The 27,058-nt window shown below is 43.1% G+C and overlaps 2 protein-coding genes across 4 annotated transcripts; both read left to right on the top strand.

Moving 5' to 3' along the window:
• Positions 1-1,921: 1,921 nt before the first annotated feature.
• On the top strand, positions 1,922-12,132 carry LOC124048731 (FYN-binding protein 1-like). 3 transcript variants are annotated; one of them, XM_046369775.1, is made up of 18 exons: positions 1,922-2,199; positions 4,747-5,734; positions 6,623-6,749; positions 6,986-7,058; positions 7,172-7,215; positions 8,152-8,269; positions 8,426-8,585; positions 8,733-8,865; positions 9,026-9,045; positions 9,162-9,234; positions 9,376-9,471; positions 10,301-10,341; positions 10,459-10,540; positions 10,666-10,765; positions 10,851-11,013; positions 11,110-11,143; positions 11,296-11,327; positions 11,506-12,132. In XM_046369775.1, the coding sequence occupies exons 1-18, from the start codon at positions 2,197-2,199 to the stop codon at positions 11,526-11,528; spliced, it is 2,310 nt and encodes a 769-aa protein (XP_046225731.1). In that variant the 5' UTR covers positions 1,922-2,196; the 3' UTR covers positions 11,529-12,132. The 3 variants fall into 3 exon arrangements, with proteins under 3 accessions (XP_046225731.1, XP_046225730.1, XP_046225732.1); XM_046369774.1 differs by having other exon boundaries at positions 1,923-2,199; positions 4,744-5,734; XM_046369776.1 differs by lacking the exon at positions 9,376-9,471 and having other exon boundaries at positions 1,925-2,199; positions 4,744-5,734.
• A 6,863-nt stretch (positions 12,133-18,995) lies between these two features.
• Positions 18,996-20,108, top strand: LOC124047828 (ATP synthase subunit e, mitochondrial-like). Its single transcript, XM_046368142.1, has 4 exons — positions 18,996-19,098; positions 19,671-19,725; positions 19,827-19,925; positions 20,024-20,108. The coding sequence occupies exons 1-4, from the start codon at positions 19,063-19,065 to the stop codon at positions 20,047-20,049; spliced, it is 216 nt and encodes a 71-aa protein (XP_046224098.1). The 5' UTR covers positions 18,996-19,062; the 3' UTR covers positions 20,050-20,108.
• The last annotated feature ends 6,950 nt before the right edge of the window (positions 20,109-27,058 follow it).

The following is a 27,058-nucleotide window of genomic DNA, read 5'->3' as shown; positions in this document are numbered from 1 at the left end:
TATGTTTCACAAGTTTGGACCTCACAGCACAATACAGTACAGTAGAGCACAGTAGAGTTTAGTATGGCACAGTTCAATACAGTACAGTAAATGATACTGTACTCTACTCTAGTGTGCAATGCCGTACTGTGCAAGACTGTACTGTACTTAACTCTGCTTTGCTGACTACTGTGCTGTCCAAACATGTGAATCTGACCAAATTGGACTGACCAAATTTCAACGACATTTTAACATCTATGGACCTCCGGTGTCTGTCGGTGCTCAGTGTATGAGAGGAAAGAGTTGCAAGTAGCCAGCTGTGTACATTTGTTCATACTCTTTGCTAGTTAGAGAGTTATTAGCCCAGTTATAGCATATTTCTAGTCAGCAATGGGGGAGTGGTTGCTTCCTACAAGAGCACAAAATGGGTATTTCTAGCCATCTTTGAAAAGAAAGACAGATTTTTTCTGTCTTAAAGGGGAAGTGTTGTATTTTGAGACAGGCTCGAATAAACTAAGTGGCCAATAGGCACAGGGTAACATCATTTGTTTGATTCTCTGTGATAATGATATGGGAATAATGATGCATTTTGTTTTGTAAAATGGATTCTTCCATCAAACAACACAACATTTTCAGTCACCTCCTTGTCTGAGGGATGATATATAACATAACATAAACATGTTATTGTCAATCCCCACATGGTATTTTCAAAAGTCTCATGGAATGTAAGGCCTACATTGAACACCCCACATTGGCTGCTACTGTAGGCTAAATGATAGAACAGCTATTTCCATGTTAACATGTTATGGGATGCATTTTCTCCATTTGTTTTTGATGGTAGGCCACTCTGGTAGGCCTACATTATGATCAAATAGCCACAGTAGCCTACTTGGCCGCTGTTATAACTGTAACTTAAAGAGGGCACAGCCTCAGTGCCCATATTTAACGTGTGCCAGAAGTTGCACAGAATTTTCAGAATGTTTGCACTCAGCAGACCTGAAATTTGCTCCGCGCCAAAATAAATTAGAGGGAACGTTGCTCATTTGTAGGTGTCAGGGAGAGCCGGGAGAGGGCACATGGGAGGGAGAGGGGGGTTGGACAAACTGTTTTCACACTCTTGCTTTGACCACCATGTGCCAGAAAGAAAACATGCCAGTGGAAGGGAGGAGAGCAGGTGACCCGACTGTGCTTTGTGACTTCTATGAACTCCAATTGTAACCAATTCGGTTGCAGTCCTTCTGTTACCGATTTTGGAGCAGAATTACACATTTTACTCACTTAATAAATCACAAACCAAATTATCAGTAAAAACACTATAATTGATTGGTAGGTCTACCTTTACTTGTTACTTCTGCACATGTCCATTATCCTCCCTCCTCATGAAGGAGAGAAATGTGAAAATATTTTAAAGACGTGTGGGTTTTTGATAACTGAATGACAAGGCCAAATCATTTCAGCATTATGGTGGTTTGATGCATTTCTAATGCCTTTTAAGACTTTTTCTGCTAGATGTTTTCTAAGACCTATTTTCCATCTATTTGACCAGAAATCAAAGCCTATGCTTATTCCTATTCTTTACGTTGGAAAGGTCAATGTTTTTCACAAACGATCTGAGACAGCTCATATCTAAAATATCAGACCGTATTCATCCAGAAACATTCCATTTTGATTCCCTCTCTACAATCAACAACAACATCAATCCCTCATTTACTTATTGGCTAACCCTCAGGTTTGACTACATTAGCCAGTAGACTTTGTGTCTCTGACCCCCCCCCCCCCTTATGTAATTCAGTACATTCTATTACAGCGTTTTGTATACTAGTTAACTACGTATGTCCAGTGTGAGGAAACAGGTTGAATTTCACGACAGTTCTGGGGAACTACTGTGGAATTGTGACGCTGGTGGTTCATTGGAGATGGAAAGAGCAATGTACCTGCTTGAAATATGTAAATACAGCAGATGGACAGAGAGAGATAAGACTGCCATGCTGATGACTACACAGGAGTCATTTAGCAGAGAGGGGAAGTAGCCAATAGCACACAGACACTGAGGTCACAAATGCTCAAACACACACACACACACACTCACTCTCTCTCTCTCTCATGCCATCGCTCACAAAAAAACATTCAGTACACACAGAGAAACTCTCTCCTACCTAAGGGCCGCCAGCCCACGTACAGACTGGGTAGATTCCCTGGGCGCTGACTGTTGCCACTATGGTGAGTACCTGCCTTACAATCATATTCTCATGAGCTGTGACCCTGAGAAGTTAATGGTGCTGTATCTTTATTGGCTGTATGGCTAACTTGGGAAAGTGTTTGTTTGAATTCTTTGTTGTACACCGCCGTGTAGTAGCAGGTGTTAGCCCATTTCGCTGTATATATTTGTTTTTATGTGCAAGATCCTATATTCATTGTCTTATTTGTTATACAGGGCCCTGTTTTCTTTGCACATTTTTCTTGGGAAGTTTTATGAAAGTGCTATGAGATGGGGATTCTGTACTTGATTACTATTAACCTATACTGTCTCTTTTAGAAGGGTTTGTAAATGTAGTTTTGATTTGGATGATTAAAGTAGCGCTTAACCTCTGTATTCGAGAAGTACCGTTTTATAACGGGTTGGTGACAATCTAGATTGTGTAATACAGACTTTTTAACTTATTTCACCACATTGAAAAAACCCGTGGTTCCTCTTTGCTTTTACTCAAGGCATTTTTTTTTTGTCTCCCATTTCTCTCCAAGCTTAACATCTAAAGGACATTGACCGTAGTGTGTCAGGAGATTCGTTCTTTTGTTGGAGAAGTCATTAATTGATTAAAAAAAGAGTCAACGTGTTACCTTCGACCCTCGGTTGTTGGCTGTAATTTAGTCTTGCTAGGCATGCAGCACATCTCTGGTGAAGTGACTAGAGACAGTAGGGCACTGAAAGTCTCTTTTTCACTGTTTTGGTGACAGTCCACGTCACATACAGTAGCCATATAGACAAGTGAAATCCACTGTATCTGTGAAGTCGTAAACATGACTTAGCATTGTCACGGTTCTCTGTGTCTGAGTGGCGGAGTCCCTGCTTTGAATATCGTTACATGGGTTGTACGTCCGACAGCCTTCAACACATGAATGACAGGCAGACAGTGTCTCTATAACGTCGATGCATCCTAATCATTAGCTCAGAAATATCTACATTTATTAGGGACATGAACTAGTTTAGTGGAATCCAGCTGAAGTTGTGGCCTGTGTGGTTTCTAAGGAGAAACGACAGTTCAGAAACAGCCACGAGAATAGGCTATACATTTACCCCTTAGTAATCTGGATGCTCACCAATGAGACTAATGATAAAACAAAGTCAAGTGACATTGACTGCCTTAAGCAGAACCAGTGTGAACTACTATAATCTCCCTACATTGCTCTTTATGTGACGCGACACACTTTATTAGGCGATATGTGTATTCATAAAGAGTGGCAAGTCCAATACACTGTGAAACAAGTATTATTAACAAGTATTATGTTTAATTCATTGATGAGTTAATGCCACTTTCAATGGACACTCCTGCCCCCTTAGCTGTCTCCATTGTCTGTCCCCTGAAGTCCAACAACAGCACAGTTTGTTTCTCCCCAGTCTGGCGGCCATCAACGTTGTGCAATCGGAACGCCTGTCCTTTCCACTTCCTCATGATAGGACTGCTATGTCTCGATTTCCAACAACCCTCATTACAGTGAGGTGTGGTGCTTACAAGAGGAGAGCCATCCACCACATGTCCTCTATTATCAACGGCACGAGGCATAGATTTGTACTGCAACTATCACCAGTGTGGCTAATAACAGATACATACAGTATTCTAACCTTTCACCAGAGAGTAGAACCTGCGGTACCTGCTCACACAGTGCACAGACAAACAGCTTTTTTTGTGCCCCAGAGGGTAATTTGCATCTTGGCTAAGGAAAGACAGAATGTCATAATACAGAACCCTTTCATCATAGAGGGGTAATCTGATTCATTAGGTCATATTAGGTCTTCATTATATTTACACGGCTCTTTTTACAGCCAGGCATTCAAGATACCTTTTTTCCCCCAACTAGTAGTAGCAGAACCATTATTGTTAGAATGACTATATTGTCTATGAAAAACAAAGAGTGTAAGTTAATCAAACAATGAGAGCACAGAACACGTATGTACCCACTTCCTGTTTAGCGCCATTACTTTGTTGCATTTCCTCTGTGATCTGTTACACATACTTGGACCCTGAGGAGCTTATTGCTCTCAGCACAGCAAGACACGGAGAGGTAGGTGAGTCGTTGTTGGCTTGATTTGAGATTGAGGTGAGATTGAGGTGGTTTAAATACCAACGTGGTGAAAACATCGTATAGTTTACTCAGGGTTAAGCATCCTTTTCAGAGGCTGTCCTTTGATGAAATGTCAATCTAAGCTGTAAAATCATAGAACAACTTTTCTCTTCGAGAAGTTGTACATGTGGAGGTTGGAGTCATTTCTAAATGTCAGTTATAAAGCATCTGTTACAACCTGTTTTCTCTCTGTTTTCTCTTTTATCCCTATATCTCTCTCTCTTTCTCCTTTCCCTAGTTCCCCAGTTAGATATGTCTGTGAGTTTGTATAATAGAGACATAACCAACAGTGTTTAATGAATGACTATTGATGTAAATTGCATTTATTTGTTTCGGTCTTCCCCAAATTAGTATTGATTAGGGGAAACTGTGTATCCATGAAGGACACTTCCTCCTCACTAGTCTTTGTTTGTTTGCTATCAGCAGAACAACAAGTCTGATGTGAAGGCCATGACGGCTCGCTTCAACACGGGGGGAAACTCCACAGAGGGCACCTCTACAGGACGTCCCAAAGCTGCAGTGCACCCCACCCTGTCCTCTGGACCCCCCATCCAGCCTAAGAAACCTGTTCTGGAGACCAGCCTATCAGGCAGTGCAGCATCCACCGTGCCCAAACCCAACTTCCTCAAGAACACTGTCTCCACCAAGAGTGCTCCAGAAGTTAGGGAGTTGCCCAAAACCAAAGCGATCGCTAGTATGTTTGAAAGTGCCCAAGAGGACAGCCAACCCTCTGCCAAACAGTACCCATTTAAACCCAAACCTCCTGGCCCAGAAGTATCCCATGACGCTGAGGTCAAAATTCCTCTGCCAAAACCCCCTCTCCAGAAGCCCTCTCTGAGCTCGACCCTGTCTGGCACCAAGCCTGCCTTCCCCAAACCACCCCTGTGTGTGGCCAAACCCACCTGGGGCAAAGACAGAAGCCCCAAACCTGACGACAGTGGGGGTACGCCGAACAAATTACCCCCTTCCATAAAACCCATCAGCTCCATTGCAAAGATGCGGCTTCAGACAGAGGATAGTGTGGCTGGCGCTGTGGATTCTACAATCAAACCGCTCACACCAAGCACTACCCTCAAGCCCACAAACTTCAGGACTGCTCAGAATGCATTCAATCGAGGAGAGACACTATCTGAGGAAGGAGTAAAAGAAATAACCAAACTCCCCCTCACCTCCAGTGACTCTTGTCCCCCCAAACCTATAGCCAGTAAGAAACCCAGCTTCACTAAGAAGCCACTGGGCCACACCATTCCAGTCGTGGGGTTGAACCCTTCTGCCCTTACCAGTAGCTCTTCTTTCCCCAAAAGGAACCCACTGCCTAATATCCTGGCACTGGGGACTGCCCCAGCCAAACCCAACCGGCCTCCTAGGGTCAACTTGGAAAAGTTCAAGAAGGGCACAGAGGCTAGTACCGATGGTAAGTGTTTTGTCTTTCACTTACCACTAATAAGCCACATCCTGATAAGTCTATCAGCTGCTAAGATGCACCTGCTGTGGTTTTCTAAGAGTGCTCCAGTTCTGCAGATTGACGGGCCTTTCACCCAGTCTAGTGGTTTCTGTGGTTTTGTATGCTCTACTGATCGGAGACAGGTGGCAGAACACACACATCAGCCGTGTCACAGGTTGTCATCACAATAGACAGACCGATTAGAGGGGATGACCTTCCAAAAGCTTTATAAAAGTCGCTACACACAGAAGTACAATTCCACGTTGAAATGTGAAACCAAAGACGCAAACATTGGCTTCCTCTATTCAAGTTCCCGCTCTAGTTTCTGTTTTACCTTCCTCCTTTTTACAGCTGATGTTTGCTCCCTAATTGCGGAGTTCCTCTTACAACAGGGACACATTCAAGTGAAAGGTTTCCTTTTTTTGGATCCACGTGTGAACATGGTTTTGACTAAAGATAGACTTCGCCACGGTTTGCATTACTGTAAGTCCGCAGACAGAAGAGGGGTCCAATGTGAATTCCACACTCCCTCTGGGGACAGTGTCGTTTTGAGTTACAGGCACTATTTGTGTATTTTTTTAAGGATTGTTGTCTACATGCAGGATGAAATTCAACATATTCAATAACCAGATATTTTCTGCTGGACATGTTGTAGGGACAAGGATTATTATTATTTTTTGTCTCAAACTCCGCTACTGTGCAGTCCCTTTCAACTACAGAACAACGCCCATAGAACACGGAGGACTGAGGTCTTATTCAATTGCTATATTAAGAATCTGCCATTGATTTCAAAAGGAAATGTTTTTCTTCACTCATTTCTGAAAGGAACATCTAAAGGTTTGTGATTTTACCCTGAAGGTCCTGCTGGGTTTAGAAAGGGAAGTGTTCCCCCACCTCCTGCCTCTCACCCCAGTAACCATGTGGCCCCACCCCTGCCCTCTAACCCCATGGCCCCTAGCCTGCCACCGCGACCACCAGGAGCCATGTGAGTATCAGACTCTGATAATCAGGGGAATGTTGTGTGAAAGCCGAACAATATTAGACTAGGGTGATTGGCACTGAGGTACATACACAAGTAAAATACACATTGGCCTGTAGAGGCACAATGCACTTTCTTCACAGCATAGAAACATCAAATTGAATACTTGTGTACTGACTTTATTTTCATGGATGTGGTGGGTCATTTTGGCCAGTTGACTGACTGACTGTCTCTGCTTCCAGAATCCAACCTGACCCAGATGAGAACTATGATGATGTGGGGTTAATGAACAATCCTCCCAGTCAAAGGAATGAGGTGACTTTAAATATTTGTCACTTTGTCAACATTTCTGATTTTATTTGTATTTTTTTACAAACTATTGCCATGTATTCATACAGTATTCTAACTTCATATTTTTCCTCCAATAGGACAGTGAAAGTGATGAAATGTATGAAGATCTTGATGAAAGATGGTGAGAAATATTCCCTCATAGAGATGTTAAAAGGTCTCATCTTTGTATCTACATTTACATTTACATTTAAGTCATTTAGCAGACGCTCTTATCCAGAGCGACTTACAAATTGGTGCATTCACCTTAAGACATCCAGTGGAACAGGTGCCATTACGGCACCTGTGACAGCTTGGGCAGCGCAATTGAGGATATCTCCATTTTAAAGTTGTAAAAAAATAAAAATGTAAATAGTGTAACGCTAATATTGGTGGTTTTACCACCCCCTGCAGGGCTGGAGTCCTAAGCCAAATATTGTGTGTCATTTATTTTGGCCATTAGATAGATGGTGGTGAATGTTTTAAAATGTACATTTTAGCAATTTCAGATGCTCTTATCCAAAGCGACTAATAATACAGTAGTGAGTGCATATGGCGTTCATACATTGTCTTCAATGACAATGTCCAGGGGTTACATGGATATAAAATGGGTTATATAGCAAATTCAGAAGCTCTTATCCAGAGTGACTAACAATACAGTAGTGAGTGCATACATTACCCTCAGTGGCGTACATACATTGGTCTTCAATGTCCATGGGGGATATGGATATAAAATGGGTTATATCCAAGTTGAGTCCTCTATCCACAGTATCTCTATGGATTCCCTCTATGGAGGGAATCCATAGCGTAGCCTAGTGGTTAGAGCGTTGGACTAGTAACCGGAAGGTTCCGAGTTCAAACCCCTGAGCTGACAAGGTACAAATCTGTTGTTCTGCCCCTGAACAGGCAGTTAACCCACTGTTCCCAGGCCGTCATTGAAGATAAAAATATGTTCTTAACTGACTTGCCTAGTTAAATAAAGGTTAAATTGTTTTTTTTCTTTTATGTTATTGTACCAGGTTTTAAATGAACACTGCCCTCTAGTGAGCATTAACACCACTGACACTTCTTTTGTTACCAGGGAATCGTCAAAGGAACAAGAGAAAAAGCGAGAGAGGGAGGAGAAAAAACGACAGGTGGAAAAGAAAGAACAGAAAGAACGCGAGAGGAAAGAACAGGAGACCAGAAAGAAATTCAAAGTGAGTGTTTGCACTGCAGAAGCCTGTTGTTCAGTGGTTCCCCTAAGTCTTGCTATATTGTAGTTATCATGGAGTCCATCCTGTGGAATATTTGGAAAGTTAATGTGTATTACGTTGCATCCTCTATCATGTTTTTATTTCTCCTTAATGTGGCAGCTGACTGGTCCACTGGAGGTCGTCCACAGGGCCAAGGCCAGGGTGGACAGTAAAGGGAGCAAGACGGACCTGGTGCTGAAGCAGGGAGAGTCTATTGACATCATGCGTGTTTTGGACAACCCAGAGGGCCGCTGGCTGGGAAGGTCACAGGATGGCTCCTGTAAGTGACAGCTGTCTCCTCCTCCTCCTCCTGTCTGCTCTTCCTCCTCTACTCCATCTCCTTTCTATGTGTCTTACTTTTCTCCCTCACATCCATTTAAATGTTCCCCATGTGTGAGACTTAGACATGGGCTTTGTATATTTTCAGATGGCTATGTGAAGACGGAGTCCGTTGCGATTGACTTTGACACTCTGAAGCGTCAGGGTGGGTCTACATCCAGTCAGATTGAACACGAACCGGAGGTATATGATGACGTGGACTTTCATAATAACCTCAGCAGGTAAAATGTCCACTAACACTATCAAAACCTTTGAGACAGATAACCATTGGAAAGATATGAATACCTTATTATGAAAAATGCACTGCATCAATCCCTTTCACTGTCTAGTTTGGACTGTGTGATTATGTGCTCCATTGAAATCATGTTCTCCTCATTCCAGTGGGATCAAGGGTCCAGGAAGTAAGTTTCAAATGACCACAACTTAATATTGAAAGTGAATAACACAATATGGCAATGTGGTCACATGACCTGAGTTCCATCGACAGTAGCTTCAATCTTTCTTTTGCCATTCCTAGTGGTTCTTCCTCCACCACCTGAGGAGGATGGGGACGTATATGATGATCTGGACGAGTCAAGCTTCAACGTCAGGTGAGAATACCGTGACTTGCTGCACTCTGATGATGTAGATTCATTGGCGTGCGTTCATCTGTGAGTGGATACTTTCTATGCATGTGTCTGTGTGTGTGTATGTAAATAAGTGTGTGTGTGTGTGTGTATGTGCAACCCTAGCCTCTCGGACACCAGATTGCCTCCTAAACCTCGCGGCCTCTCTTGGGTGTTAAAGGGCTTCGAGGAGTGGAGAAAAGGCCCAGGCAGCAAAATTGAGTAATTCTCTCATTTAGTCAGATGGATCAGGAAAATTCACTGTCATTAACTCCTAACCCTATAACCCAAAATCTCAACAAACTAAACAAGAGGGACAGAAGGGATTCATTAACTCATTACTGAATAATTGAATCAGTCTGAAATCATTCTCAAAACATCAATAAAAATACTGTTTTTGTATGTCCTTCAGTTAATTAAAGGTCCAATGCAGCCGTTTTGATCTCAGTATCATATCATTTCTGGGTAACAACTGTGATCGTGTTCAATTAAAAAAAATGTTTTTTAAAGAAACAAACATTGCTCCTTTCTAAGAAATCTCTCAAGCAAAAATTTTGCTAGAACTGAGTAGGGAGGGGGAAACTGAAAACTAGCTGTTATTGGTAGAGAGGTTTGGAACTTTTTCTTATTGGTCTATTAACTAGACCAAACTCCATCCCACCAAAACAGGCTGAAATTTCAGGCAGCCTTTTCAAACAGCTAAAGTGGCGTTATCATAATTTTCACAATTTCGCAGTATTATTCCAACCTCGTGGTGTGGAAATATATATAAAACACAGTATTCACAGTTTTGACTGCACTTGGCCTTTAACAACCGTTTCATTCTGTCTATAAATGTATATGTACCCACAATGATATATGTACAGGTGTGAGTTAAATAATTGTAATTGTTGGCATTTGTTGACTTTCTGTGTGGTTGTTCAATTATCTGTGTTGATTCATGTTCACTTGATCAAAATTGACCTACAGCACAAGCAATCCAATCAAATTACACCAGAGACAAGGCATAACATAGACTAAGATTTGAATAAATTTTTTTGGTCATTTTCAGAGTACCTCCACCTTCTCAGTTTGATCAGGAAGGAAATACTGGTAAAGTATTATGTTTAAGATCTTGGGTGACTGTGTGCTCTGTGTGAGTGGCATTATAAAAACGTACATTTTCAATGTGTTTTTACTATTCTTTCTTTGTATCTCTTGCTGTTATAGAACAATTGGCTGAGGTCATTGACGAGGAAATCTATGATGATGTGGATGTCACTAAGTTCCCTCCGACTCCATCTATCAGCAGGTAATGAGAGAGAGAGAAAAATGGCCCCATGGTTAAACAAAGTTGCTGTAATGACATAAGAATGTCCTAATCCCCCACTGGGAAAAAAACGTTGATAATGTCACGTTCCATCTCTCTCTTTTCAGTCTCCCACAAAGTAAAACCAAGGATAAGGCTGAGGACAAAGATCCTAAAAAGCTAAAGAAATTTGAGAAGGAAGAGAAGGATTTCAGAAAGAAGTTCAAGGTAAGTAGTATGCTATTACCATTGACATAGATTTGACATGTTATGTGTTTGTTTGACCCTCAATCCTGTTCTCTCCCACCAATAGCATGATCGGGAGATCCAGGTCTTGTATCAGGTGACCATCGTTTCCACCTTGGCCAATAAGAAGTGGAGCAGTAAAGATCTACCGTTGAGACCTGGGGAGACTGTGGATGTCATCGTTGAGCCTGTAGACAACAAGCTCATCTGCAGGAACGAGGAGGGCAAGTGTGAGTAACAATGAATCCACACATAGGCATTCTGTAATAAAAACCACTTTTGCAAGGGGGGCTAACTTTAATGATGGTCATCTCTCTCTCCTTTAGTTGGCTACGTCTTGACTAGCCATATTGCAGTAGAGTAAGTACAACACAAAAACAGATCATACAAAAACATCCAGAAATACACACCATCTAAAGTATGTTATTGACCAGTTCACCAAAACTGCAGAGAAAATGCTTAGATATGAAATGCCCTGAATTTGATATAAATGATCTGTTTTGCTTTTACAGAGATTCTGATATCTATGATGACATTGGTGATGGTACGTTTCAAACTTTTGACATGAAACAATTGCATTTATACAAAGATCAAGTGATCAACTAGATCAATTGTATTCTTGCAATATGGTCCTGGTATGTTTTTTTTTACGTCAGAGGATTTTTATTTATGTATTATTTCTATCATTTCTAGTTCGCCTAATAATTCACATTTCTTTGCAGATTGCATCTACGACAACGACTGAACACTGTGTGACAATATCTTGTTTTTTTGGTTTGTTTCTTGTTTCACATCAATAATCTTTATCTTATTTATTGTGGTTATTTTGGGGGTGATATGACATTTTCATTCAAGAACAATTACACGTCCTTTCTCTATGTTTTCCCTTTATGAATAACTGTGACTGCAATGTATAGGCCTAAATTACATACAATGTTGCATTTTTATATTGAACCTATGGGTTACATAGCATGGCTTAGTCACATTGAATACTTGTATTCGATATTTAACAAGACACATTACACACTGATTGAGTGTGACGATGATGAGGATGATAAACGTAAACTTAAATACTCATCGTAAATTCATTTCAGATCAGCATTTCAGATCAGTTGTCATAGTTGGCTGGTTATCACCTGACAGGTGTGTTACCTATGTCATATTGTGCTGAAAGTCCATGACAACCTTGGGTTTTATGCAATAGCTCGGACCTTTCTGACTGAGAGTGTGAGGGAATAAAGGCCTTGGTTTCTTAATAAAAAGCCCATGTCATAGAAATGCATTTGATTCACATAATAACAAATACAATAAAATAAATGATTTGCCCTTCGTTGTTGCATTTTTCTGCATGAGATTCATGACTGCTTTCTCTGAATAATGATATTTGCTTATATGGCAGTATTTCACTGGGACTCTATTTGCCTAGAACACACACAGACTATGTAGCCTATCTAATGTTTTCTTTAGATAAAAAAGAATGGTGACTAAATAAATCCCATGTGGTAAAAGAAAAGAAGATGTATGTGCATTCAATTTGATCTGCTATCAAAAATCACTGAACAAGTTAATAAGAAACATCTTATGAGTGTTGAGTTTGGTCAACAAAAATTGTGATTGTTAATTTGCTACGTGAGGCTTATTTGATCAAATAGAAGTTTCGTAATGATTAGGTTGTCAGAAATGCTATTAAATATTCAAATTCCTAGTTCTGTGCACTGATATAAGTGGATGCACATGGCACACACCTACTCCCATTGCCTGCTGCACTGCTGCTTGGATTCCACCTGGCGATCTGTTCACCGTCTGCCCTGGCCTGTCTCCCCCTGTCTGGTACAGGTACCTCCACCACACTCCCCCCTCTCTATTCACCGTCTGCCCTGGTCTGTCTCCCCCTGTCTGGTACAGGTACCCCCACCACACTCACCCCTCTCTATTCACCGTCTGCCCTGGCCTGTCTCCCCCTGTCTGGTACAGGTACCTCCACCACACTCACCCCTCTCTATTCACCATCTGCCCTGGTCTGTCTCCCCCTGTCTGGTACAGGTACCCCCACCACACTCACCCCTCTCTATTCACCGTCTGCCCTGGTCTGTCTCCCCCTGTCTGGTACAGGTACCCCCACCACACTCCCCCTCTCTATTCACTGTCTGCCCTGGTCTGTCTCCCCCTGTCTGGTACAGGTACCTCCACCACACTCCCCCTCTCTATTCACTGTCTGCCCTGGTCTGTCTCCCCCTGTCTGGTACAGGTACCCCCCACCACTCCCTCCTCTCTATTCACCGTCTGCCCTGGCCTGTCTCCCCCTGTCTGGTACAGGTACCCCCACCACACTCCCCCTCTCTATTCACCGTCTGCCCTGGTCTGTCTCCCCCTGTCTGGTACAGGTACCCCCACCACACTCACCCCTCTCTGTTCACCGTCTGCCCTGGCCTGTCTCCCCCTGTCTGGTACCGGTACCTCCACCACACTCCCCCTCTCTGTTCACCGTCTGCCCTGGCCTGTCTCCCCCTGTCTGGTACAGGTACCTCCACCACACTCACCCCTCTCTGTTCACCGTCTGCCCTGGCCTGTCTCCCCCTGTCTGGTACAGGTACCTCCACCACACTCCCCCTCTCTGTTCACCGTCTGCCCTGGCCTGTCTCCCCCTGTCTGGTACAGGTACCTCCAAAACACTCACCCCTCTCTGTTCACCGTCTGCCCTGGCCTGTCTCCCCCTGTCTGGTACAGGTACCTCCACCACACTCACCCCTCTCTGTTCACCGTCTGCCCTGGCCTGTCTCCCCCTGTCTGGTACAGGTAGCCCCACCACACTCCCCCCTCTCTATTCACCGTCTGCCCTGGTCTGTCTCCCCTGTCTGGTACAGGTACCTCCACCACACTCACCCCTCTCTGTTCACCGTCTGCCCTGGCCTGTCTCCCCCTGTCTGGTACAGGTACCTCCACCACACTCACCCCTCTCTGTTCACCGTCTGCCCTGGCCTGTCTCCCCCTGTCTGGTACAGGTAGCCCCACCACACTCCCCCTCTCTATTCACCGTCTGCCCTGGTCTGTCTCCCCTGTCTGGTACAGGTACCTCCACCACACTCACCCCTCTCTGTTCACCGTCTGCCCTGGCCTGTCTCCCCCTGTCTGGTACAGGTAGCCCCACCACACTCCCCCCTCTCTATTCACCGTCTGCCCTGGTCTGTCTCCCCTGTCTGGTACAGGTACCTCCACCACACTCACCCCTCTCTGTTCACCGTCTGCCCTGGCCTGTCTCCCCCTGTCTGGTACAGGTACCCCCACCACACTCACCCCTCTCTGTTCACCTTCTGCCCTGGTCTGTCTCCCCCTGTCTGGTACAGGTACCTCCACCACACTCACCCCTCTCTCCCGAGATTTCGCTCGCCTCCAGCACACATGCACTGTTGGGGCTAGTGACTCTGAACGTACAATGGCTAGCCCAAAGTCGTTATATGTATATTTTTTTAATCTTGTGCATTTAGCTATTTTCCTCGTGACACCTGCATACTTTGTTGGCTACAAACTTTCTTTATGGGACAGACTATGTTAGTTCCCATACTCGGAACTCTGACTCTCTATTGGTTACACAGACTTTTGGCCCCCCATCCTGTTCTATCCACCTCTCGCCGGCTTTGAATTCATGTTACCTGATGAAATTGCTGTACAATATGATCTTGTTGCCATCTGATGCACATTGATGCAGAGCTCTCCTTGTCCTATGCCTTGCCTTGATTGTATTACTGTTGATGATATCTGAAAATGTGCATGTACACCCTGGCCCACCTACTGTTGCTAGCCCCAATTCTGACTTGTGCTCTGATATCTGCCTCACTGTTTTCTGCTCTCGTAATAGCCTGGGTTTTCTGCATGTTAATAACATTAGAATGTATCAATTGAAAGTGTGGGTTCACGGCTCCAATTCAGATGTGTTGGTCATTACTGAGACGTGGTTAAGGAAGAGTCTTTTGAATACGGATGTTAACCTTTCTGGTTATAACCTTTTTCGGCAAGACCGATCTTCCAAAGGTGGGGGAGTGGCAATCTTTACCAAGGATCACCTTCAGTGCTCGGTTGTCTCCACCAAGTCTGTCCCCAAACAATTTGATTTGCTAGTTTTAAGCATTCAACTTTCAAATAGCTCTATGTTGACTGTCGCTGGGTGCTATCGTCCTCCATCAGCACCAGCCTGTACCCTACCTGCCCTAAGCTCTCTCCTGGCCCCTTACACTAAGTCTGAATTTGTCCTGCTAGGTGACCTAAACTGGGACATGCTTAAACCACCTGACCAAGTCCTAAAGCAATGGGACTCCCTAAATCTTCCTCAGATTATCACCAATCCCACAAGGTATGACTCCAAGCACCCAGAAAAGGCTACTCTCCTCGATGTTATCCTCACAAATAATCCTGATAGGTATCAGTCTGGTGTTTTCTGTAATGACATTGGTGATCACTGTTTTACAGCCTGTGTTCGTAATGGCTGCTCAGTGAAACAACCTGTCCTGATTTGTCATAGACTTTAATGAGCAAGCCTTCCTTCATGAACTGGCCTCTGTAAAAGGGTATAGAATCAGCTTGATCCCCTCTGTCGAAGACGTTTGGACCTTCTTTATTGATATAAAGAAAATGAGAATTGAAAACACGTTCGGCCCCGGCCCCTGGTTCGATCGTGATCTTGCAGCGTTACTCCACCTCAGGAACTGCATTTGGCAAAAGGCTTGGCACACGCATACTCAGGCTGACTGGCTATCGTTCAGGCAAATGAGAACTAAGTGCACTCAGGCTATCCGGAAGGCCAAAGTTAGTTTCTTTAATTAAGGAGCAGTTCTCTCTCTGTGGGTCTAACCCCAAGAAGTCCCGGAAAACAGTTAAAGACCTGGAGAATAAAACCTCCTCATAGCTGCCCATGTTCCTTAATGTTGATGATGTTTTTGTTACTGACCAGATGCACATGGCTGAGCTCTTTAATCACCACTTCATTAAGTCAGGATTACTATTTGACTCAGCCATGCCTCCTTGCCCGTCCAACATTTCCTCATCTCCCACCCCTTCTAATGCGACTATCCCCTATGCTTCTCCCTCTTTTTCCCCTGCCCTGCTACAAAGTTTCTCCCTGCAGGCAGTCACTGAGTCCGAGGTGCTAAAGGAGCTCCTTAAACTTGACCCCCCCAAAAAATCTGGGTCAGATGGTTTAGACCCTTTCTTCTTTAAGGTTGCTGCCCCTATCATCGCAAAACCTATCTCCAACCTGTTTAACCATTCTCTCCTTTCTGGGGAGGTTCCCATTGCTTGGAAGGCAGCCACAGCTCATCCTTTATTTAAAGGGGGAGATCAAGCTGATCCTAACTGTTATAGGCCTGTTTCTATTTTGAACCTGTTTATCAAAAGTTTTGGAAAAACTTGGCAATAATCAACTGACTGTCTTTCTTGTTGTCTATAGTATTCTCTCTGGTATGCAATCTGGTTTCCGCTCAGGTTATGGATGTGTCACTGCAACCTTAAAGGTCCTCAATTATGTCACCATTGCCCTTGATTCTAAGCAATATTGTGTTGCTATTTTTATTGACTTGGCCAAAGCTTTTGATACGGTAGACCATTCCATTCTTATGGGCCGGATAAGGAGTATTGGTGTCTCTGAGGGGGTCTTTGGCCTGGTTTGCTAACTACCTCTACCAAAGAGTGCAGTGTATAAAGTCAGAACATCTGCTGTCTCAGCCACTGCCTATCACCAAGGGAGTAGCCCATGGCTCAATCTTAGGCCCCACGCTCTTCTCAATTTACATCAACAACATAGCTCAGGCAGTAGGAAGCTCTCTCATCCATTTATATGCAGATGATACAGTCTTATACTCAGCTGGCCCCTCCCTGGATTTTGTGTTAAACAAAGCTTTTTTAGTGGCCAACAATTTTTCTCTATCCTTAACCTTGTTCTGAACACCTCCAAAACAAAAGTCTGGTAAGAAGAATGCCCCTCTTTCCAAAGGTGTTATTACTACCTCTGAGGATTTAGAGCTTGAGGTAGTCACCTCGTACAAGTAGTTGGGAGTATGGTTAGACGGTGCACTGTCCTTCTCTCAGCACATTTCAAAGCTGCAGGCGAAAGTTAAATCTTGACTAGGTTTCCTCTATCGCAATCGCTCCTCTTTCACCCCAACTGCCAAACTAACCCTGATTTTAGATGACCATCCTACCAATGCTAGATTACGGAGACATCCATCGATCGGCAGGTGAGGTTGTTCTCGAGCGGCTAGATGTTCTTTACCATTCAGCCATCAATTGGCCACCAATCCTCCTTATAGGACACATCACTGCACTCTATACTCCTCTGTAAACTGGCCATCTCTGTATACCCGTCGCAAGACCCACTGGTTGATTCTTATTTATAAAACCCTCTTAGGCCTTACTCCCCCCTATCTGTGATATCTACTGCAGCCTTCATCCTCCACATACAACACCTGTTCTGCCAGTCACATTCTTTTAAAGGTACCCAAAGCATACACATCACTGGGTCGCTCCTCTTTTCAGTTCACTACAGCTGCAACAAACACTCAAACTGGACAGTTTTATCTCGATCTCTTCATTAAAAGACTCAATCATGGACACTCTTACTGACAGTTGTGGCTACTTTGCGTGATGTATTGCTGTCTCTACCTTCTTGACCTTTGTGCTGTTGACAATAATGTTTGTACCATGTTTTTGTGCTGCTACCATGTTGTCATGTTGTGTTGCTACCATTGCTGTGTTGTCATGTTTTGCTGCCTTGTTATGTTGTCTTAGGTCTCTCTTTCTGTAGTGTTGTCTCTCTTGTTGTGATGTGTGTTTTGTCCTATATTTATATTGTATATTTTTATTTTTTTAATCCTAGGCCCCCGTCCCCGCAGGAGGCCTTTTGCCATTTGGTAGGCCGTCATTGTAAATAAGAATTTGTTCTTATTTGACTTGCCTAGTCAAATAAAATAAATGCATTTCGGCCTACTTTGAAAGAAAACAACTTTATATCCGAATTGTGCCTATTGTTTACGGGTATCTACCCTCTCATTGGCTATAATTCCCCCACCTGATCTCGCCTCCTCCTCCCGCCTGCCTTCCTTCTTTGAGGACATATATTTCCATTGTAGAGTGGTCACTAGACTATCTTGTCATTATAATAGATTGTCTTTCTTTGACATCCTCAAACACAGATAGGGGTCTTACTGGAGAGGAGCAGGCGTGTACATTCCTGAACTTGACGTGAAGATATGTCAGATGAACTGTCAGTAAACTCAGTTGAACTGTTGGCGATAGTAGCTGCCCTCTAGTGGGTGGAGGATGCTCAACCTGTCAGAATTATATTATGATCAGTTTCCCTGTCTGTGTTGAATAGCTTATCTGGCGAATCGAAAAGGATTTGGGTCCCTGGGTCCCAGCTCACTTGGGAGTGGGTGGGAGTGAAATAGTAGACCAGGTAGAAAAAAATGCTTTAAAACAAGATATAATTGGGTAAAGGTGAGGCCAAATGTAAGATTAGAGCCATTATGATAGATGTGTGGCAGAAGAGGTGGGACAGCGAGCCCAAAGGCCGGAATTTATTTTCCCTACAAAGAAAGGTTGCTGGACCAAGATTCAATGGTCAGATTAGAAAGGAAGAGATGGTGCTGTTTGCTCAGTTGCGTCTAGGGCATTGTACATTGAACTCGTCATTAGATCTGTTTGGCAAGCATGGTAATGGTTTGTGTACGGAGTATATGGTTGATGAAACAGTCAAGCATGTGTTGATGTATTGTTGTAAGTACCGGTATTGTTGTAAGTATTGGTATGTGGAAGGGAGGGAAAGATTGAAGTGTAGGGTTATTGAGGTTGGATGAGGATGTGGAGTTGGAAGGGATTTCAAATCAAATTGTATTTGTCACATGTGCCAACATGACCTATATACTGGTACAGTATATAGGTCCTGGATGTAAGGAAGCTTGGCCCCATTGATGTACTGGGCCGTACGCACTACCCTCTGAAGTGTCTTACAGTCCAGGCGGTGATGCAACCGGTCAGGATGCTCTTGAAGGGGGATGGGGAAGGGTTTGTTAGAAGTTACTAGGGCTCTTTTTTATTTTCTTAGTAGTACATGAGTAGATAGGAGGGTTTAGTTTATTTGAATCTTTATGTATTTATTCATTTAGTCTGTGAACTGTGATAGACTACACACTCCAGTACAGTAGGTGGCGGCATGCACCTCTAACTTTTGTTTGCGATGTCCATTATATTATAGAAGAAAAAGAAGACTTCCTCAATTTCTCACTAGCAAAATGGTTCCTCCAGTTGCAGTCTCTCCTGTCATCAAGGTAAATCTATAATCATTTTAATAACTTGTGTTGTACTAACTAATTTGAATGCATATGGTGAATACAGCAGGTGATTTTATGTCATGTTAAAATCAGACGTCTAGCTTGTTAGTAAGTTTGGCTAGCTAGCTTCTAACCAATGTTAATCGTATGACATTGACTGGTTCAATCCACTGAGGGTTAGCTAGCCAGCTAAATTACGATATACCTGCCATAAAGATAGTATAACTAAATAATCAAGCCAAAATTGATGACAATATGTTACTTTGACCCAGGTTTAATGGTTCAACCCACTAGTCTATAATAATTCTGAGGCAAGGTCACAGTATTGGCTACTTGCCGAGTACGCTCGCTAACGTGCTAACTTATTAGCTAGCATGGCTAACTGGGGCCGTTCCAGGTCATCTCACATGTAGTCTAACGTTAGCGTGCAAGACACGAATTGTTTCAATATTCTGCCAAAAGACGATTGAAAGTCAACCAGCATAAATAGATAGTGGTCAAGGCAATCGCATACGTTTGAACTGTGTAGCTAAGTCAACTAACTAGCTAATCAATTGTCTTTATTTCAGACGGCCAGGTGGTCATTCTTGCTCATTGGCATGTTTTATGGCAAACAAAGATATGGTAAGTAGCTTACTACCAAGATATACGATTGTTGTACTGTCACGAGGGTATTTTCAATGATCATTATTGCAGTGTCAGTGTCATTGCTGTATTTCCCTTAGACTATCTAAAGCCAAGAGCAGAGAAAGAGAGGCTTGTTGAGGAGGCAGAGAAGAAGATCCGCGAGGAGCAAGAGAAAATTGCCAAAGCACTGGCAGAAGGTAATTTTTTTTTTAAACGCATCAGAATGTTAGGTCTGCAGTGAAGATGTAACTGAGGAAATGTTATGAAACACGTTTTATCTGTTTGTTTTTTACAGCCTCTGAAGACACCATCCTGAAATGAACTGCCTATGGATTCTGTTTGAAGAATAATGAAATAAAAAACATAAGTAATTTAATGTATTAAATCATTATTCTTGGATATATCTGTTAAGATAGTAATGTGTTCTGATATCCAGATTAATTTTTATTTATATATATATATATGCGCCAGATGTTTCCCAAATATCCTATATGAAACCTAGCTGAAACATTTTGTATAGTTAGAGGTGTTCGTCTCAAATCTGAAAATGCACTGCTCAAAAAAATAAAGGGAACACTTAAACAACACAATGTAACTCCAAGTCAATCACACTTCTGTGAAATCAAACTGTCTACTTAGGAAGCAGCACTGATTGACAATACATTTCACATGCTGTTGTGCAAATGGAATAGACAACAGGTGGAAATGATAGGCAATTAGCAAGACACCCCCAATAAAGGAGTGGTTCTGCAGGTGGTGACCACAGACCACTTCTCAGTTCCTATGCTTCCTGGCTGATGTTTTGGTCACTTTTGAATGCTGGCGGTGCTTTCACTCTAGTGGTAGCATGAGACGGAGTCTACAACCCACACAAGTGGCTCAGGTAGTGCAGCTCATCCAGGATGGCACATCAATGCGAGCTGTGGCAAGAAGGTTTATTGTGTCCGTCAGCGTAGTGTCCAGAGCATGGAGGTGCTACCAGGAGACAGGCCAGTACATCAGGAGATGTGGAGGAGGCTGTAGGAGGGCAACAACCCAGCTGCAGGACTGCTACCTCCACCTTTATGCAAGGAGGAGCACTGCCAGAGCCTTGCGAAATGGCCTCCAGCAGGCCACAAATGTGCATGTGTGCTGCCTGCAACATCCTCCAGCATGACCTATTTGGCGGTGGGTCAGTCATGGTGTGGGGTGGCATTTCTTTGGGGGGGGGCGCACAGCCCTCCATGTGCCAGAGGTAGCCTGACTGCCATTGGGTACCGAGATGAGATCCTCAGACCCCTTGTGAGACCATATGCTGGTGCGGTTGGCCCTGGGTTCCTCCTAATGTAAGACAATGCTAGACCTCATGTGGCTGGAGTGTGTCAGCAGTTCCTGCAAGAGGAAGGCATTGATGCTATGGACTGGCCCGCCCGTTCCCCAGACCTGAATTAAATTGAGCACATCTGGAACATCATGTCTCGCTCTATCCACCATGCCACGTTGCACCACACACTGTCCAGGAGTTGGCGGATGCTTTAGTCCAGGTCTGGGAGGAGATCCCTCAGGAGACCATCCGCCACCTCATCAGGAGCATGCCCAGGCGTTGTAGGCAGGTCATACAAGCATGTGGAGGCCACGCACACTACTGAGCCTCATTTTGACTTGTTTTAAGGACATTACATCAAAGTTGGATCAGCCTGTAGTGTGGGTATTTTTTGTGTGATTTTGTTGTCAGCACATTCAACAATGTAAAGAAAAAAGTATTTCATAAGAATATTTCATTCTTTCAGATATAGGATGTGTTATTTTAGTGTTCACTTTATTTTTTTGAGCAGTGTATTTGTGTATACCCACCCTTATTTTCTTCTGGGTAAATTGAGTGAAATAACTATAAAAGATACACCTGGGAACCAGATGTACATGTTAGGGTTGGGTGGTATACCTTATATGGGTATTTGGAAAAAGCAATGGATGCTTTGTCAATACCATCAACTATTTATTTGAAGTTTTTCAATACATTTTAATGTTTGTAGCTACTTTTTAAGTTACACTACATGACCAAAAGTGATCAAACATCTCAATCCAAAATCATGGGCATTAACATGGATTTGGTCCACCCCTTAGCTGCCATAGCAGCCTCCACTCTTCTGGGAAGGCTTTCCACTAGATGTTGGAACTAGCTTCCATTCAGCCACAAACATTAGAGAGGTCAGGCACTGATGTTGGGCGATTAGGCCTGGCTCGTAGTCGGCATTCCAATTCATCCCAAAGTCGGGGCTCTGTGCAGGCCAGTTAAGTTCTTCCACACCGATGTCGACAAACCATTTCTGTGTTGACCTCGCTTTGTGCACGGGGGTAGTGTCATGCTGAATCCGGAAATGGCCTTTCCCAAACTGTTGCCACAAAGTTGGAAGTATAGAATTGTCTAGAATGTCATTGCATGCTGTAGCGTTAAGATTTCCCTTCACTGGAAGTAAGGAGCCTGAACCATGAAAAACAACCCCAGACCATTATTCCTCCTGCACCAAACTTTTTGACTCTATGCATTGGGGCAAGTATCGTTGTCTTGGCATCTGACGAACCCAGATTTGTCCGTTGGACTGCCAGATGATGATGAGTGATTCATCATTTCAGAGAACGTGTTTCCACTGCTCCGAAGGCCAAGGGCGGCGAGCTTTACACCACTCCAGCCAACGCTTGGCATTGCACATGGTGATCTTAAGCTTGTGTGTGGCAGCTCAGCCATAGAAACCTATTTCATGAAGCTCCCGACGAACAGTTATTGTCCTGACGTTGCTTCCAGAGGCAGTTTGGAACTAGGTAGTGAGTGTTGCAACCGAGGACAGACGTTCTGTGAACTTGTCTGGCCTACCACGTCGCGGCTGATCCGTTGTTGCTCCCAGACATTTCCACTTCACAATAACAGCACTTACAGTTGACCGTGCCAGGGCTGAAATTTGATGATCTGACTTGTTGGAAAGGTGGAATCCTATGACAGTGGCACTGAGGCAATTCTACTGCCAATGTTTGTCTATGGAGATTGCATGGCTGTGTGCTTTATTTTATACACCTGTCAGCAACGAGTGTGGCTGAAATGGCCAAATCCACTGATTTTGTATATATAGTATATTACCTTCAGTCAACTTGTGCAATACCTTAGGAGATGAAGCAGATTGGGTTCTTCATTTCACCATAGTTCCCCAGAACAGTTAAGCCATCCCTTGTTTGTACAGTAAATAGCACGACCAGAGAAAGCGAGCTGGTGAGTCCATAGCATTTTATATCTATCGGCGATTCAGTTGTGCGACGCACATGAGATGAAGTTACACTTGTATACAATTCACTACTAAATGTTTGCCATCAGTTATCTAATAATGGCGATCTGACAGAAGTCAGAGCTGTGCAGCTGCCATTTATTTCCCCTCTGTGCTTCCTACTAGTGTTTTATTTTTTCTCCCCCATCTGCTCCGTACAGGCCTACACATGCTGCTCTTTCTTCAAAGGCATGCATCACAACTTTGTTCATTTGCATAATTTCTCTCGTTCAACTTTCGCTTGTAAATGTCCACACTCACCGAAAAGGATATTCGGTAGCTACTAGCTAATCCTGTATGACTTTATGAACTGGATTTACCAACCATTGCAATTAGTTTATGTTCGTTTTTGCTCGTTAGCATTCAGATAACGGTGTCTGTCATTTAGCTGGTTTTGTCTTTTTAATGCCGCCTTGTGTGCTATGCCAGTAATACTGTATATCCTGGTATGAGAGCAGGACAATATGAACATCTCTGTCACCCTGCCCTTCACTGTGAGATGACCGGAGTAGGGACAAGGCTGTAATCCAGGCCCAGTATAGCATAAATCCCAGGATTCAGGTCATAGGACAATCTAAGAAAGTGCTGAGCGAACATTACTGCCACACACACTTCGACCCAGGTTTAACACACAATAGACACATACCTGGTCAATTTTACATTACATTCATGAATATTCAACATGCAGTTTTTTTGTTGATAATCTGAATGCATTTGGCTGGGAGGTTTTCTACTTGTAATCCTGAATGACAAGCAGAACAATGGCAGAATTTTACTTATGTTATGTAGGCAAATAACACCAACACTGTTTAATGTTCATTAGGTTTTCTCAATGCTATTAGTGAGCTATATCGTGACACTCACAAAGGGTGTTTGTGTGTGTATATATATATATATAATTCTGCAACAGCCAAAGATAACATGGCTTAACATGTGTTCCTCTGTACAACTCGGTACTGCAACTGTGCCATAATAATGTATATGGGTCAGAAGATTGGTGGAAACTGCTGAGAGTTAGTGCTGGTTAAGAGGCTTTATTTCCAGATGAGTCATGAGCTGGATACTGCCTGGAGACAATGGGAATTTCAGCTGCAAATTATACTGTGGAGCTAATATCAAGACAAAACATTCCCAAAATAGAAAAATGGTTCAGATTGACCAGGGGTGATTTAAACCTTGTTCACATTGGCAGTTTGAAGTGACTCACCCAATGATTTTGCATATCTGAGATGAATCTGTTCTATTTCAAACGACCTTCGGGGGTTTAAATCAGATGTGGATTCCTGGCCATGTGACTTGTCTGAATGGTCAAATCTGATTTATTTGCCCTTAAATGTTTTTTAGACATATTTGGCACATCTTGTTGCTTGTTAGCTACTCTGTTGACAGTTTGATGAGAACATGACATGGTAGCTACCTAGCTTGTTAATTGTGTACAAACATCCTGTCGGGATGTATCACAGCCCGGTATGACAACTGCACCACCCTCAACCGCAAGGATCTCCAGAGGGTGGTGCGGTCTGCACAACGCATCACCGGGGGCAAACTACCTGCCCTCCATGACACCTACAGCACCCGATGTCACAGGGAGGCCAAAAAGATCATCAAGGACAACAATCACCCGAGCCACTGCCTGTTCACACTGCTTTCATTCAGAGGGTGAGGTCAGTACAGGTGCATCAAATCTGGCACCGAGAGACTGAAAAACAGCTTCTACATTTGGAGTCTGAAGTTTACATACACCTTAGCCAAACACATTAAAACTCAGTTTTTCACAATTCCTGACATTTAATCCTAGAAAAAAGTATTCCCTGTCTTAGGTCAGTTATGATCACCACTTTATTTTAAGAAGTGAAATATCAGAATAATACTAGAGAATTATTTATTTCAGCTTGAATTTCTTTCTTCACATTCCCAGTGGGTCAGAAGTTTACATACACTCAATTAGTATTTGGTAGCATTGCCTTTACATTGTTTAACCTGGGTTAAACAATTCAGGTAACCTTCTACAATAAGTTGGGTAAATTTAGGCCCATTGCTCCTGACAGAGCTGGTGTAACTGTCAGGGTTGTAAAGGCCTCCTTGCTCGCACATGCTTTTTCAGTTCTGCCCACACATTTTCTATAGGATCGAGGTCAGGGCTTTGTGATGGCCACTCCATTAACTTTGTTGTCCTTAAGCCATTTTGCCACAACTTTGGAAGTATGCTTGTGTCATTGTCCATTTGGAAGACCCACTTGCGACCAAGCTTTAACTTCCTGACTGATGTCTTGAGATGTTATTTCAATATATCCACATAATTTTTCTCCCTCGTGATGCCATCTATTTTGTGAAGTGCACTAGTCCCTCCTGCAGCAAAGCACCCCCACAACATGATACTGCTGCCCCCATGCTTCACGGTTGGAATGGTGTTCTTCAGCTTGCAAGCATCCCCCCTTTTTCCTCCAAACATAACGATGGTCATTATGGCCAAACCGTTACATTTTTTGTTTCATCAGACCAGAGGACATTTCTCCAAAAAGTACAATCGTTGTCCCCATGTGCAGTTGCAAACCGTAGTCTGGCTTTTATGGCAGTTTTGGAGCAGTGACTTCTTCCTTGCTGAGCGGCCTTTAAGGTTATGTCGTTATAGGACTCATTTTACTGTGGACGTCTGCTAAATGACTTAAATGTAAATGTAAATGTAATATAGATACTTTTGTACCTGTTTCCTCCAGCATCTTCACAAGGTCCTTTGCTGTTATGGGATTGATTTGCTCTTTTCGCACCAAAGTACGCTCATCTCTAGGGGACAGAATGTGTCTCCTTCCTGAGCGGTATGACGGCTGCATGGTCCCATGGTGTTTATACTTGCATACTATTGTTTGTACAGATGAACGTGGTACCAGGCATTTGGAAATTGATCCCAAAGATGAACCAGACTTGTGAAGGTCCACAATTTATTTTCTGAGGTCTTGGCTGATTTTCTTTTGATTTTCCCATGATGTTAAGCAAAGAGGCATTGAGTTTGAAGGTAGGCCTTGAAAAACATCCACAGGTACACCTCCAATTGACTCAGGCTAATTGACATAATTTATCAGAATCTTCTAAAGCCACAGTCACCTTAGTGTATGTAAACTTCTGACCCACTGGAATTGTGATTAAGTGAAGTAATCTGTCTGAAAACAATTGTTGGAAAAATGACTTGTGTCATGCATAAAGTAGATGTCCTAACCGACTTGCCAAAACTATAGTTTGTTAAGAAGACATTTGTGGAGTGGTTGAAAAACGAGTTTTAATGACTCCAACCTAAGTGTATGAAAACTTCCGACTTCAACTGTACCTCAAGGCCATCAGGCTGTTAAATAATTCCACTTTAATAGTGTTTACATATCTTACATTGATCATAAGGGGCGACAGGGTAGCCTAGTGGTTAGAGTGTTGGACTAGTAACCTAAAGGTTGCAAGTTCAAATCCCCGAGCTGACAAGGTACAAATCTGTCGTCCTTCCCCTGAACAGGCAGTTAACCCACTGTTCCTAGGCCGTCATTGAAAATAAGAATTTGTTCTTAACTGACTTGCCTAGTTAAATAAAGATAAAATATCACATGATGCCTCGGCCATCGCTCCTCCATATGCTTTTATTTGCACATATTCTCATTCATTCACCCCTTTAGATTTGTGTGTATTGGGTAATTGTTAGATGACTTGTTAGATCGGAACTAGAAGCACAAGCATTTCGCTACACTTGCATTAGCATCTGCTAACCATGTGTATGTGACCCATAAAATTTGATTTGAACAAATGAGTGAATGAGCTGGAAAGATAAACAGCTACCTAGCTAGCTAGTTGACTGCTGTGGCTAACAACCAAAACAAGTTTGGATCATCTTATCCTTTGATCCTTGCTACAACTTTTGAGTGATAGGAAGCACGAGCACCACCACCAATCAGCCTATACCACTGTGCACACCTGTCGTTACTATGATAACTAGCTTAGCCATGTCAGCAAATGACTGCTGTCTAAACACACACATCGGATTTGGTCACTTGCAACTT

This window comes from Oncorhynchus gorbuscha, linkage group LG11 (assembly GCF_021184085.1).
Source record: "Oncorhynchus gorbuscha isolate QuinsamMale2020 ecotype Even-year linkage group LG11, OgorEven_v1.0, whole genome shotgun sequence".
Taxonomy (NCBI): domain Eukaryota; kingdom Metazoa; phylum Chordata; class Actinopteri; order Salmoniformes; family Salmonidae; genus Oncorhynchus; species Oncorhynchus gorbuscha.
The sequence above is the reverse complement of the archived record's forward strand: the minus strand, read 5'-3'. Positions and strand labels throughout refer to the sequence as shown.